General features: G+C 47.3%; 1 protein-coding gene across 2 annotated transcripts in view; it reads left to right on the top strand.

The window, feature by feature from the left end:
• The window catches only part of CCDC85C (coiled-coil domain containing 85C), a 112,437-nt gene that overhangs the window by 82,081 nt on the left and 16,085 nt on the right, over positions 1–14,271 (top strand). The window contains exon 3 of one of the 2 annotated variants that reach the window (XM_059473572.1): positions 4,045–4,146. In XM_059473572.1, coding sequence (XP_059329555.1) covers positions 4,045–4,146 — 102 coding nt within the window. Of the gene's footprint in view, positions 1–4,041; positions 4,147–14,271 lie in introns of both variants that reach the window. The other variant, XM_059473571.1, reaches the window with a different exon arrangement.

Raw genomic sequence — 14,271 nt, 5'->3', positions numbered from 1 at the left:
TGTGGGGCGCAGGTTTGTGCTGCCACGTGAAGGTGCTGGCTCTGCAGGCTTGTCCCTGTGCTTATCAGAAAGTGCTGAGCTGGACCAAGGGCAGGTCTTGCACTTTTGTACCACTGTGAAAGTCAGGACATGCTTGCTTTTTCTTTTTCTTTTTTTTTTTTCTTCTTTGAACTATGGATGAAACTAGGGTTTGAAAAATATTGACAGTAAGACAGCAAGAGCCACTCTTGGAGCAGTCAGAGGCCAGTTGTTGGTGTTTGCTGGGGGTGTGAGTCTCCTGAGTTCTCCCTTGGTCTCCTTTGCTGTGTCCCTCCTTCTGTCTGTTCCTCAGCTCAGGAAACATTTCCAATAAAAGTTCAGCTGGGACAGCATGCTCCCATGGAGTTTTAGTTCAGGTGAAAATGATTCTGCTGATAAATTTCTTGAAACTCCAGAAATGTGAAGTGATTTTACCTGAAGGATAATTTATTATAGATATGTTGCCCTTTAGTTGAGATAATCTCCAGCAATGATGATGAACAGAGATGATCAGGGATTCTACTTTTAAAATGTCTTTCTGACTAGAAAAGCAATTTGGGATCCACTTAAATCTCAGTAATGAAAATTGGGTAAGGTAATAAGAGATTTCATTTTGTGAGTGAATTGACAATGCAAATACCAGGATTTTTAATTTAGGTTTAAGTGGAGTAATGGCTACTCATTCTGATGCATCATTAGTCATATTGCTTTTTAATGAGGGATTCACTTTCTTTCCCTGGTTAGCTCTAACACTGATAGCAAAGCCCAAGGAATGTGCAAATGTTTAGGGAGGTCTGTTGAATATGTGTCACTGCACCATGTTAATTTTAAAAAGGGAGAAAAAGCAGTTTTCTTTCAATGGTGAAAAACCACACATTTCCCTTTAGTACAGGGAAGATAAATAGTGCAGAGCTGTGATTGGTAGCCTGTTGTAAAAACCCACAAGCAATAAAGTAAGATACATTCCCAAATAACTTCTAGAAAATATAGAAGGAAAATTGCACTGAGTGCAGGGCTCGTGGAAGAGGCTTTATGACAGACAGTGGGAGGAAAAAGTTTACTCTGCCCATCTCTGACAGGGATGTCTTATAAATAATGGCAGGTGAAGACTCTTTTTGCACTAGCAAACCCACTCGCTCCAAACACCTTGTTCCTCTTCTGGAGACATCTCTGCTCAGTGTTTTTATTTCTTAGATGTCTTTCCTTTTTCTTACCCTATTTTTTTTTCTCTTTTTCCTTTCTGTTCTTTAATTAAGAGCTCGTTTTGTTGTTCATTGAACTCAGTGGGAATCTTTCCATCAAATTGAATGCATTAGGTCAGATTCATAATCAGCCGCCACTGAAACAACCTAACAATAGTTTTGTCACACGCTAGTGAAATCTTAAATGGGATTTGCTTTAAAAAAAGCAATAGAACTAATCCATTATAGACACTTGTTAGAGCAGAGTTTTGACTGTATCTGTGTATTTACCAACACAATTTCAACCAATTTAAACCAAATTGAAATTAAGGCAGACTTTTTCTCCAGGCAGGAGCATAGGGCAGTTAATTAAATCAATTTAGACTAGTGTGGTTTTAGTGACAGCAGTGTGATACTGGGGGCTCTCTGGACTTGGTTTGGTTGTCTCCCTTCCTTAGCTGGGTAAACCATTTTGACTTTCTGTGAGGATAAGCTGTAATGTGATGAAACACATGGGGAATCCAATGTAGATCAACCCATTCAGATCTGGGGGCAAGACAGCTAGTTTCTGGGATGCAAATGCCCAGCAAATCTCTCTTTGTTCAGGCCTGTTTACACATTTCTGGTACCCCACCATGGTGTGGCATCCTGCAGGTCTCAGTGTGGTTTGCAAAAGTCTGAGTAACCCATGGTCTGTAAACTGCTGAGGCCACACACTCTTCTGGAGCAGAGATTTGAGGGGATCTGCAACCCCTGGGGTCTCCAGCACAAAGATACAACCTCACATTTTGCCTCTGCTGTTTTGTTCTGCTTTTCCCTTGGCCACACATGTGCCCCTTCATCCCAGATGTCAGGGCAGAGTGCCTGAGCTCCCGAGCTGGCAGCCCAGAGCAATGCCAGGAGCTCTCCAGGAGGTTGCTGTGTCCACACACAGGAGGGGAGAAGGGGTTGCACACAGCAGGGATGTGGGAGCACGACCAGCCAAGGAGAAATCCTGTCAGGATAACCACCAAGAGACATCACATGCCTGGGACACTGCCAGTAAACCAAGAGTCTTCTTATCATCCTCAATTGTGACCTGCTAACCTTGCTTTGAAGTGATACACCTCCCAGGAGTAGTGGAAACTCAGTTTTGCAGCAGTCACTTTTCAGCTTCAGAAGGAGTTATCTCCTTCAGATCTCTCTCTCTCTGACTCTCTGTTGTGAAATGTGAAAGAAATACAGGCCACATCTTCTCTCTTCATAAATTCAAGGGGATCCCAGATATCTGATATGCTGAACTCATTCTGTACCACTTGACTCCATGTGAGACACTGCAGCTCCCAGCAGATTGGGTCACACAGGACTGGCATCCATTTCTCATTATGGCTTTCTTGAGAACTGCCCTTCTCTTCACAGCTTATAAAAGGAAAGTTGATAGGGTGAGGCCTCCAGAATGGTTGTGAAAGTACTGGGTCACTGTAGAAGTTTTAACCTAAGAAAACAACACTTTGGAATAAAACCAAAGCTGAATATCAACTGAAACAGGCCATGTAGCTGCAAGAAAATATATATGACACTGATAGAAAATAATGTATCCACTCAGAGTGCATTAATTCTTCTCTTTGAGCAGGAAATGGAAATGAACTTCTGATGTTTCCAGAGATCTGTGCATGACAACAGTCTCCAAAGTCCCTGTTATGTTCAGGCCTTTGGTTTACTGTGGGGTTTTTACATACAATTGATATGATTTATGAGATTTCTTGTTAAATTTTATTGCTCCAATGATTTTTCTTTGGTTCTTTTGAAGTAGAAAACATAATTTCTGTAGTAAATGGCAGTTGAAAGTCTTAATAGAGCATAAAAATCTGAAAGGTCATGATTTTAAAACTTTAATATAGAGGACAGTGCACTGCTTGATACTGCTAAAAATATGAAAAGTTAATGAGATGTTTATTGGTGATAAAGATAGAATCTTCTCACAGACCTTTGATTTGGCTGCTTGTGTATTGGCTTTTTCTGGGTGTACTTTTATAAATGAGAAACACTTCTCATTCTTCACATTTCAAGATCACAGAGAGTTAAAAACACAAGGCAGAAACTTTGTCCCAGGGTGATTGTTCAGTCCTCCTAACACCCAGTGCTCCTTCCCCTGTGAGTGCAGACTATTGGTTGCATTTATCTGGTTTTTAGGGTCATATTAACCACCTTCATTTGTTTGACTATGTTTAAGACCTGTGGGTACAAGCAAATTTATAACCAAATAAGAAACTGTTCCTGTCACAACACACATTTTGCAAGCTTTCGTGAATGACAGTAGTTTACACAGCCTTAATCTAGAAAATGTCTCCTAGTGTGGGTTTTTTTTGGTTAATTGGTTTGTTTGTTTGTTTGGGGTTTGTGGATTTTTTGCAGATTTTGATTTAATCTGCACAACTAACAATTTTTTTTAATTTTTTGAAAAATCTGCAAAAAAATCTGGATTTTTTGCAGATTTTGATTAATCTGCATAAGACTAAAAAATTAATATTGATTAATCTGCATAAGACTAAAAAAATTATTTTTTATGTGCTTCTTGGCAAATGTTTTGTATTGAGCATGTAGGAACTTAGGTAAAACAAAAATGCCTTCCTGCAGTATCACTTAATGTAGCAGACCTTCACCAGTTCACCTCCAGTTGCTTGCAGGTGTTTTCTCTAGGACTGGAATGGAAAAAGCACTTAATTCCAGTGTTCACTGTCACTGTTGGTGCAGGGAGGAGTAAAGAGGGGACAAATGTGGTCATGGCAAAAGCCAGGACATCAGGAGGGGCCCAGCTTTCTTTCCTCCCATTAACATTTCCTGTTTTCTGTTGTTTTTGCAGCAGTCCAGCGCGGGGGACCTGCGGACCCTGAGGAAAGGATTGTCCCCGTACCACTCTGAGTCCCAGCTCTCCTCACTGCCACAGTACCAGGACGCCCTGCAGAACGTAAGAGACATTTTGTGTTTCCCCCCCTGCAGCTGCTGGTTGCCCCAAGGAGTGCTGTTACTCATGATTTTTTGTTAATCTTGTCAGCCAGGCTGGGATACATCCAGTTACAGGGGAGCTCTCACAAGGGATTGCTCACCCTGGAGTTGCAAACATGCAGCAAAAACCTTGGGAGGATTTGGAGCCCCTGGAACATTAATCTTTGCCTGATTTTAGTTCATCAGCTTCCCAGCGTGGGTTTTCAGTAACTGACAGTCACTCTTGTGAATCTTTTAAAGCTGGGGTGATGCTTGGTACACCTGCAGCGTCTTGGTAAATGCCCTGTGCCTGCTGTAAAAAAGCTGGTTGTGGGTGAAGCTTGCCATGTGTCTGGCAGTGCATGGACAGGGTTGTTTAGTGAGTAAGTTCTTAGGTTTTTCTGTATCACAAATGAGGTTTGGGTTTCCTAAGATTTGCCTGCATTGCTTCCCAAACCTCAGAACAACTTTGACTAAAGCCTCCTGCATAAGATGGAATCTGTGCTGCTGTGCTAGGGCATGGCTGAGGAGCCCTGCCAGCTGTTTGCCTTCCAGATGTTACCCTCATGCCTCGGCCTCTATGTTTGGGTGGTGATGCTGTTTTCCAGATTAGAGGAAGAGTGTAGAAACAGTCAGAGAGTCCTGCTGGGAGTGGGCTGTGAGTGTTAGGAATGTGAGCAAAATCCTGATGGCAGCAGAGCTGGAGAACCTCACTGCTCCATGTCTGGAACCCTGGACAGCAGGGCTGCAGCTTCTGTAGGACCAGTCATGTGTTGGCTGCTTGACTGGGAAAAAGTCATTCTGTAGATTTTGTCTATCTCTTACAGTTGTAAAGAAGGGCACAATGATAATTTAACAAAGTTTGCATAAATAAAACTCAAGTATGGAAGCATATCCCCTTCCTATCCCTGCTAAATGTCAGGATAGATAGAGATGCTTCAAGCTAAAAAAAGAGGGATAAAGCTGTCCAGGTGAATATTCACTTCTGTAACTTTGTGCCCCATGTGTAAAGACAGGACACTTTACAGGGAGTGCAGAGAGACTTGAACCAGGAGATGTTTGTCTGGCTGTGCCAGCCTTACAATTTTAGAGATTTTGCTTTGCTTCCCTGGTGCTCAGGCTTTTGATTCCCAGCTTTGTTCCAGGTTGGTGATGCTCAGTCAGCCTGTGCTGGTTGCCCCAAGGATTTTACATTTACTACTCATGATTTACATTGATCTTGTCAGTCAGGCTGGGATACATCCAGCAGCTCTCTGCAGAGGGGCTGTGCTGGGATGGGAGCTGGCAGGAGAGTTTTCTGCTTGAGCATTGGCCCCTGCAGCTCACTGGTGCTCTGTGAGGGCTGGTGGCAGATGGTCCTGCCTGCTGGATTCCTTCCTGGCCAATTGTCCCTGTTTTCTCTCCTTCCTCAAGGAAGAGATGGCACCTGGCATTTATGGAGAGTCCTGGGTGCTGTGTGGCATTCACTTTCATCTGTCACCCTAGCTGTGTTCTGCCTTCTTTGTGGGAAGTCAATAGAGAAAAACAAAAACAGCTTTGGATCCAAATCCACCTTGTCTGAGATGCTTATGTAGCCATTTATTTATTTATTTCTAACAAAATATCTTTGGTTTGTGGCTTGATGTGATACACTGTTTTTGTGACGAGGATAATGACCACAGATTCATGAAAATGTATTTGAATGACTTGAGCATGCCCAGAAGTGGATATTTAGATGTACCTGGGTTTCTCTGTGGCTTTTTTTAACAGAAAGCAGGCATGAGTTTGTGAGAAATCATTCTTCTCTGTGCCTGCACAAGCTTCCTGTGGGTGAGTGATGGCCAGTTGGTGTCAGCTTCAAAGCTGCCCCATCCATTCAGGGTTCCATCACTGGCACTGCCTGTGTAACCCCTTTGGGAAGTTCCCAGCTCATCCCTGTCACTGTCACACAGGTAACGAGCAGGCATCACCCCAGATCTCCAGGCTCTGACATAGCCCAGTGTAGGACACAGCTGGGTGTTCCTGGTGTGTCCTGGATCAGGGACAGCAGTGCACCCTCAGGATGCAGAAGCAGAAGACTCTCACAGTTGTGCTCTGTGCATTGGGCTTCACGCACACAGATAATTACAGATTTGCTGTGTAGTCTGCAGTTACCAAATATCCAGGAACAGCAGTCCTTGTTAGTCTGGCCTACAAGACCCTGTCCTTTGCAGGGGAAGGTGTGATATATTGTTAGGTTGAACTGATAGCAAAGAGTCAACTTTTCCAGCTCTGGGAGCTGCCACCCAGTGTCATTTCATGGAGTACCAGAGTACTGTGTCCTTTGGGAGGTGAGGGTGATTTCCTCTGGCTTGGACTCATGAGAGGAGGCAGCAACAAGCTCCTAATGGGATCTGCCATTTCTCTGGGATGGGACTGGATAGGCTGGCTCTGTTTTTCCCATTGCCAGAGCCTCCAGAGCTGCTCAGTCTCATGTGAGCTGCTGTCCCAGGCATGAGAGCTGCCTTTGAGAGCTGTCTTTGAGGTACCAGAGCCGTGCCCTGCTGAGGACTCTGTGGCCCACCTGGCATCTGGGTGTCATGGTTTCACTGCAGCTGGCAGCTAAACCCCACAGAGCTGCTTGCTCACTGCCCCCTCCCCCAGGGGGACATCCCAGACCCCTGCAGCACAGCTGGGGGGCTGAGGTATAGCCCAGAGCTTGCACTTCTCTCTTTGGCCTCTCCGTGGCTGCCATGTGGACACATGTTCCCTGCAGACTTTCATGTACCTGCTTGCTGCCCACAGGCCCATCTCAGTGCCCAGGCATGAGAAGGTGACCTGAGGGCTGCTGATGCTCCTGTGGTGGTACCATCAGCTTGAGAGGCTCAGAAACCAGCTGCCTGGAGGAACCATTTATCCACACTGGCGAAGAACACCATTAAACATGAACCAGCTTGTTGCTAGCAGTCAGAGCTAGCCTGGCTGGCTTACACTTTAAATCTGCTAGCAGTGTTCATGTGATTTATAATGGGAATCCTGCCTTTGGTGGGAGTAATTCAATGGAAATACCGAGGGTGGTGTGCATGGAGTGTGGGTGGGAAAGTGTGTGTGAAAGCAGCAGGAATTCTAGATGAGGGGATGCTTTGGCCCTGCTGATGGCCACAGATGTGACTGGCAGCAAAGAACTGGGTAAACACCCCAGGATGTGTGGTTTATGTCAGGACTGGGAGGTCTGGGCTGTGATAAGGCCACAGCACAGATGGCTCACCAGCAGAGGACTGGATCCCTGATAACAGGAGCAGTGTCGCACCACAATTTTTCTTCCTGTGGTTCCAAGAGGAAGGAATAGATAAGATGACCAAAGTGATGGAAAGGAGGCAACAGGCAGCAGCTTTCCTAGGGTTTTTGGAGGGTAAACAAGATGCTGAGATAAAGGTCAGCCTGTAATCACCACTGACTCCTAAGGCATGTGAAAAATGTGTCCCAGAGCCCATTTCTTTGCTGTCAATGAGGAGGGATGCTAAGGCTGTCATTAGGGCTTGCTAGTGGGTGTCCCTTGTTTTCTGTGGCACACACAGGGACCCTGGCCACCTTTTGGTGAACTTGTGAGTGTGTGTTTGTAGGTGTGTGGGTGTGAGTGACAGGTTAGGTTAGAATAATCCTCACCTTCCTCTTCCTTCAGTTTTTGTACTAAGTTTGTAGTGTTCCCTTGGTGAGGAGCAGGAGCTCCTTGTGGTTCCCCATGTGGGTGCAGGATGTGTCTGCTGGTGCTGTGGCTGGAGCCCATCCTGGGTCTGGAACTGGGAATCCCTGGGGAAAGTACCTGCAGATACACTCTGTGGGAGCTGAGACAAGCTCTGTCTTTTTGAGAGGACTGCTGATGATGCCAATACCTGTAGGGGGATAGAATATAAGGTAGTATAGAATGTAGTCTTACCCCCTAAAGAGTTGCAGCTGGGTTAATTAGTAAGGATTAGGAACAGGCCTGGTGTTAACAGGCCACGCCTGTAGCCAATAAGAAGAGTGTTATAAAAGAATGGATTGGTTAGCTGAGGGAACTGGAATCAGTTGGTTGCTGTGAGGACAAGGAGGAGTCAGTGCCTGGAGGAGCTGCCTACAAGAAACATGAAGGAGGTACAAAACTCCAGCAATATGGAACCTTTGCAGTATAGTGACAACAGCACTCTTGCACTATACTGACAACAAATACCCAGCTTTTATACAGGTCCCTGAGGACAACAATAAGCATCTCCAGATAAAAGGGAGATTTCTGTTAGAGTATTCAAAGCTGCTTCTCAGGAGTCTGTGTAGACTACAGATCATTCTGGAGAGACACAATTTCTTTTTCCCTTCTAAATCTGTTCCAAACCCAACCAGGTCCATAGGAAAATTCATAGTAGTGTGGTTATGTACTGGAGGGCACTCAGCTTAGAGGGCTGCTGAGTCTCTGGCTTCCTGACACTGTTCCTGACTGTATTTTTCTCCAGTGCCCACTTCTTGAAGGATGCAAAGCCTGGGAGATACCTCTGGCAGCACCAGCCCCTTGCCTTGATTGCCACAAGGAGTCACATTCTGTACCTCTGCCTTGCAGAGATGCCTGAGGGAAGTGGATTTTGTTTTGCCAGATGGCACACTTGCTATTACAACAACAAGCCCAAATGTTTGTGGTCTGTAGGTGTAAAGAGAAGCCATTAGATGGAGTGGGAAGGGATGATGAGTCCTTGGCTGAAGCTCTGGCTGTCTGCTGAGCCTGTGAGAGCAGTGGTGGGAGAGGTGATGTGAGGGAACGTAGCAGCTAAACCCCAACCCCAGTGGCAGTCCTGGCTCTCCCTTTTGGCTGGAAAAACAGTGGCTCCATCCTGCTCAGTACAAGGGCTAAGGCAGAAGAAAAGTGAGAAGGTAAAGGTCTATCTCTCCCTCAGCTCCCTGCAGAGGAAGGACAAAGCTCCTGAACAACCTGGTGTAGGCAAGGAGATGTAACTGGGGCCCAGGCCTGGTCTGGGGACTCACAGGGCAAATCTTGTAGTCCCTCCTCAGCCTGCATGGGAATAAATCTATTCCTCTCAGGGAGAAGAACTGGATCAGCTTCTTAAAGTCAACTTGACTTTTCAAATCAAGCTTGAAATCGCTAAAGATCACCCCACTGTTCTCATTGTGATGTCCTGAAGATGCACCCAAGAAGAGTCAGGGGAACCCTTGGAGCACTGATTGCCCCTGCATGGGGCCCCAAGGTGTCTCAGCAGAGCACAGCAGCCCCTCCCCTGCCAGCAAGGAACCCCCAGCCCTCACAGTGCTACATGAACCCTGGGCATGGGCATCTCCAGAACTGCATTTACATCTTCAGCATCTCATTGTGGCCTCTCAAAATGCCTCCAGCCCCTTCTGTTGCTTCAGAAGCCCCTCCTGTGCTGTTCCCTGATGGTCCCCTGCCTTCTCCCATCCCTGCACCCATCCCCTGTCACTGTCAGGTGAGCTGAGCTCAGCTGGTGTGTGTCAGAGGATGACTCCAGGCTGATTTCTCACCTTCCCACATCAGTGGTGGCCATGGTGCCTTTTTAGGCAGGGGGAAGCAATGATTGAGAGAAACATGACAAGAAGGCAGCTCCTTCCCACTGGCTTCACTGATACCACCAGGATGTTACTGAGCAGGCAAAAAGAGGAATTCAAGGTGCCTGATTTGCCGCTGCAGCAACAGTATCTGTGGAGGAAAATGAAAGGTTTGTCAGGATTTATGGCACAGGGAGTGCTATGGTGAAACTGAGAACAAACCAATTAATTTTTGAAAGCAGGTGCCCTTCATCTGCTGCTGTTGCAGAGGCTCTGAGCAGTGGGTGGCTTTTTCCCCCATGGCAGCTGACCAGCACAAAGTTGGGCAGTGACAGAGTTGGGGGTTTTGAGGAGCAAAAGAGGCATTGAGAGGCCATGCCCATAATCCACCCTTACAGGTGACCACAGGAAGCAAGAAAAATCTATCTGCTTTGAGGATCTGCTGTGGGTTCTCATGCTCATTTTTCGTGTACCTTGTGTGGGGCTGGCAGTGGCTCAGGGGAGCGGCAGGAGCACAAGGGACCCTTGGTCTGCCGCAGGTCTGGAGGGGTGCCAGGCTCAAATGGGCCATGCAGATGTGCACCCTCCTGTGCACATCCTCCACCACTCAGAGGCTTTCACCTGCATCGTCCCCTAAGCAGATTTGCTTCAAAATCATGGAAGTCTTAAGAATGCCCACCGTTTCCTTCTGCAAACAAATGTGCTTGGTGTCCCTTTATCAGAAGCGCCTCTGGGGTTGCTCACGCTGACAGTGCCCCTGTGAGTCAGTCAGGGTTGGTGCACTCGGCTGCTGGCACGGCTGGGCTGGCTCTGTCCAGGTTCTGTTCGCTCCTGTCACGTAATCACGGGCTGGAGCTGCTCTGCACAGCTGTTGGAGGGGGTTTCACAGTCCGAGGGGGCAGCTGGAGCTGTTGGGGGTGATTTTGTGATTTTACCACCATGCCCCATCCCCACTGCTGCCCACAGAGCGAACGCTGCCCTCGCCCCAGCCGGAGGAGCTGTGTGTGACTCACCGGCTCTGCGTGCTCCAAGGAGCCTCCCGAGTCTGGAGCTTCCATCAGCTCAGGGCTGAGAAAAGACACCCTTCCTGTTTGTAATGACATCCATTGCAAACAATGTCCTGACTTTGTTTTTCTGTTCGGGGCAGTCTCTGAAATCTTCCCTTCCCTTGGGTGCCCCAGCACAGCCCGTGCAGCCAGCCTGCCAGGGAGAGGAGCCATTCTTCTGTGATGTTTGCTGAGAAAGCAATGAAGGAGTTAAATTGCTTATTTAATAATCAGAAAGTGCCATGTAAGTCCTTGTTATTACTTAAGCAGACATCCATGCCTGCTGGGGGCACCATGAAGGTGCAGGAGGAGCTGGCTGGGACACACAGACGGGCTCTGTCTGGCTCCCGTGTGGACCCAGCAGTTAATTCATGGATTTGAATGTTTACATGACCAGCTGCTCTCTGTGATTAAAGGCAGCAAATTAAGTAATGCCAGAGGAGATTATCATCTGCAATAAAGTCCTTGATTTGATAAGGAAGATGCTAATACAGGGGACTGATGGTTCTGAACTCACTGCCTGTCAGGGACCTGTGTTGTGCTGGAGAGCTGGGTCTGTCTAGGAATCCTCCTGGTGCCAGGCTGTCAGGTGCTTGCAGCTGCAGGGCAGCCCACCCTGTCTTTGGGACTGTGCAGCCATTGAAGTGTCCCAGAAGGAGCTGGAGGTTGAGTTTGAGGTAGGTGCTGGCAGGATTTCTGTACAATAGGCATGGAATAACCACAGCCAAGCACCATCAGTGCTCTGGATCATCTGCCAGGCAGACAGGACACACAGGGATGCTCCCTGGCTCCTGTCAGGGTGTCCCATGCTCAGATATCAGAGGTCTGGCATCATCTACAGTAGGGTGGCAAAAAGGTGTGGTCTGCAGAGGAGCTGGCACTGTCACTTCTTTGTACCTCCAGGAAATGTTGTAGCCCTGGAGTGCCACCAGTAACCCTGTCCCTGCAGGGCCCTGGGAGGAGCTGGGATCCCTCAGGAGCACCACACGTGGTGGCAATGGCAGAGCTGCCGTGGGCATGAGAAGATTGGGCAGGGAGGGAAGGGACTTTGCAGGAAGGGAGGGTGGAATGTCAGCCTGGAGTTGTCCTGCTCCAGCCGGCCCTTGCTTTGTTTCAGCCATTAACCCTTTGCAGCTGCAGGGAAGGGAAATGTGGCCCGGGATGCAGAACGATGAGGGAATTTCTCAGGCTGGTGGTAACAGGAGATTTTTTTGTGTGTGATCACCCAGGAACGTCCCTCATCTTTGTGTGAAGGGAGATTTCTCACTCTGAATGGACCATCAGTCCGTGTGAACCCAGTGCTGCCCTTGGTGCTGCCTGTGCACTCTTGTGATGGGGACACCGTGCTTCAGGGGTTTGATGCATTCCCTGCCTTCCCTTCTCCCATGCCAGGGTGCCCTTGTGCTCTCAGTCCTTGGTTTGGATGCTGGTTTTCCCTCATCTGCTCCAGGCACTCCCTTTAACTTGCAGCCACATGTGCCATTCACAACAAAAATGTGCCGGGCCCCTGTTCTGTCAGCACAGCAGGGCTGGGGTGCCAGCCATGGCACCTTTCCATGGTCCTGGCCCTGCCACCCACTTCCCATGAACTGTTCCTGCATGTTACTGCCTCCTGCTTGTCTCTTAACACTTCCTAATTTGCAGAGTGGCATTGACACCTTCATTTATTTTTTATTTATTTAAAACACCTGGATGGTGACAGGTGCTAAGGAAGGGTCCAAGTACAATTCAAATCTGGGTAAGCAGGTTGCAAACAAAACCACTGTGAGATAAATAGACATGCCTGGGAATTTTATGATGAGCTGTCTGACAGTGCCTGGTGTAATGTAATTTTCTGTGTTCTGTCTCGGCAATAAAAACTTCACGGTGTCTGATATGACTCCATTTAGCTTTAATGCTGTCTGAGGTATGCCATTAGAAAAATGTGGCTTATATAATCGGGTTTGAATTCTAAATGCTTGTTTTTTGAAATGGGAGACAAAAAGTAATAGAAGGCAAGGGGAAGATGTGAGGTTCAGAAGCATCAATATTTGCTCATATGTTCCATATTGGTCTGAGACATCCCCTGTGCCTAGGTTGTGCCTGCTGGCTGAAGTAAAACCAGCATGATGCTCTCTTTTGGGTTTTGAAATTTAGTCTTTTGCAGTCTTTCTGCAGATCAGGAATAGCTCTCTTGGCAGTGAGGTAGGAAAGGGTGTCATTAAAAGACAGAATGTAATTGAGCAAAAAGAGATTGAAAACTGACGGCAGGCCCAAGGTCTCATGTCTTTCAGATCCCTGGAGGAATCAAGGAGAAATTGTTTATCACAATTTCTTTTTTCTTTTTTTTTAATTTCTGATCCAGAACCTCTAAAAGAGCAGACACCTGTCATGCCCAGTTAGGCTTTTTTCTTCCTGGGTTCCAAAGCATTCCCACTGTTATGAAGAGATGTTAATGTTTTAAGCCTTACTTTACCTCTGTGGAGGTGTGTCATTACTGGGATTTCTCAGTGTGCCCTATTGCAGAGAGTCTTCTTAATTTTAGTCCTCCAAGTGCACAGGAATGGAGTATTGGTACACAGGAATTGGAGTATGGCAGTGCTTGTCAGCATCTGTGCTGGAGCACATCCCATGCAGTCACACAGAGCCAGCAAGGACTCATTAGGAGACTTGGTTTTAGACCGGGGTGATGACATTGTGGTGTGACACTGCAGCAGATGTTGGCCAGCAGCTGCAAGTTGAAGCCTCTGCTTTCATTTTTCTGGTGTCAGATTGAAAAGGATCATTGGCACTGTTTGTGGTCTGGGGATTTTCTCTCTCACATTAGCACTGTTGCTTTGCTGATGATGGTCTTTGTCTGGGGCAGTGAATGGGGCTACTTTGATTTGCTTTGTTTTCTGCTTTGGTTTGGAGGGTGTCAGTGTCATTCTAGCAACAGAGAATTGGGGAACTTATCCCCTGTGTGTAACATGTTGCTTCAAGGGTGCTCTGGCATGAGGGACTGCAGGGTTTCTCTCTTCTCTTAGTCAGTTCTGCAGTTGGACTGTGAGTCTCCATAGAGCCTTGGAGACAAGCCCTGCCAACTCCAGGGAGAGGTTTCTGGGAGGGTCTCAGATGGAATTGAGCTTCTCTGGTAGATTTGTGGTTTTGGTGTGCATGGTGTGGGGAGGGGACTGATGCCACATGGGAGCAGTAAGCTCTGAGAAGTGCATTGGTCCCATCATTGATACCACCAAATATTTGTGCTTGAAATGGAAGAACAAGTGAGGGCTGTTAGGGAAATGTGTTCAGTGGTGCTTCAGTACTGCTGTCTGCACAGAGGCAGCAGAGGAATAGATCTTGTGGTTTTCCCTGTGGAAAAGGCCCTGGATATGGGGGTACTTGGCATTGTCCTCCTTTGAGGGATGCTGAGAGTCTCATCAGGACCCTCTGAGGACACTGCAGTCCCAGAGCCATCCTGGCAGCAGAGACAGGGCTGTTCTGTCCAGGGCTGAGCTCATCAGAGATCCATGCCACAGCAATCTAGAGTGGTCTGAGCAGCCACAGTGGTTTGGAGAGAAGCAAAAGCACCAACTGGC

Source organism: Ammospiza nelsoni, chromosome 6 (assembly GCF_027579445.1).
Source record: "Ammospiza nelsoni isolate bAmmNel1 chromosome 6, bAmmNel1.pri, whole genome shotgun sequence".
NCBI lineage: Eukaryota > Metazoa > Chordata > Aves > Passeriformes > Passerellidae > Ammospiza > Ammospiza nelsoni.
Note: the sequence above shows the minus strand (reverse complement) of the source record. Positions and strands in the feature narration are given on the sequence as shown.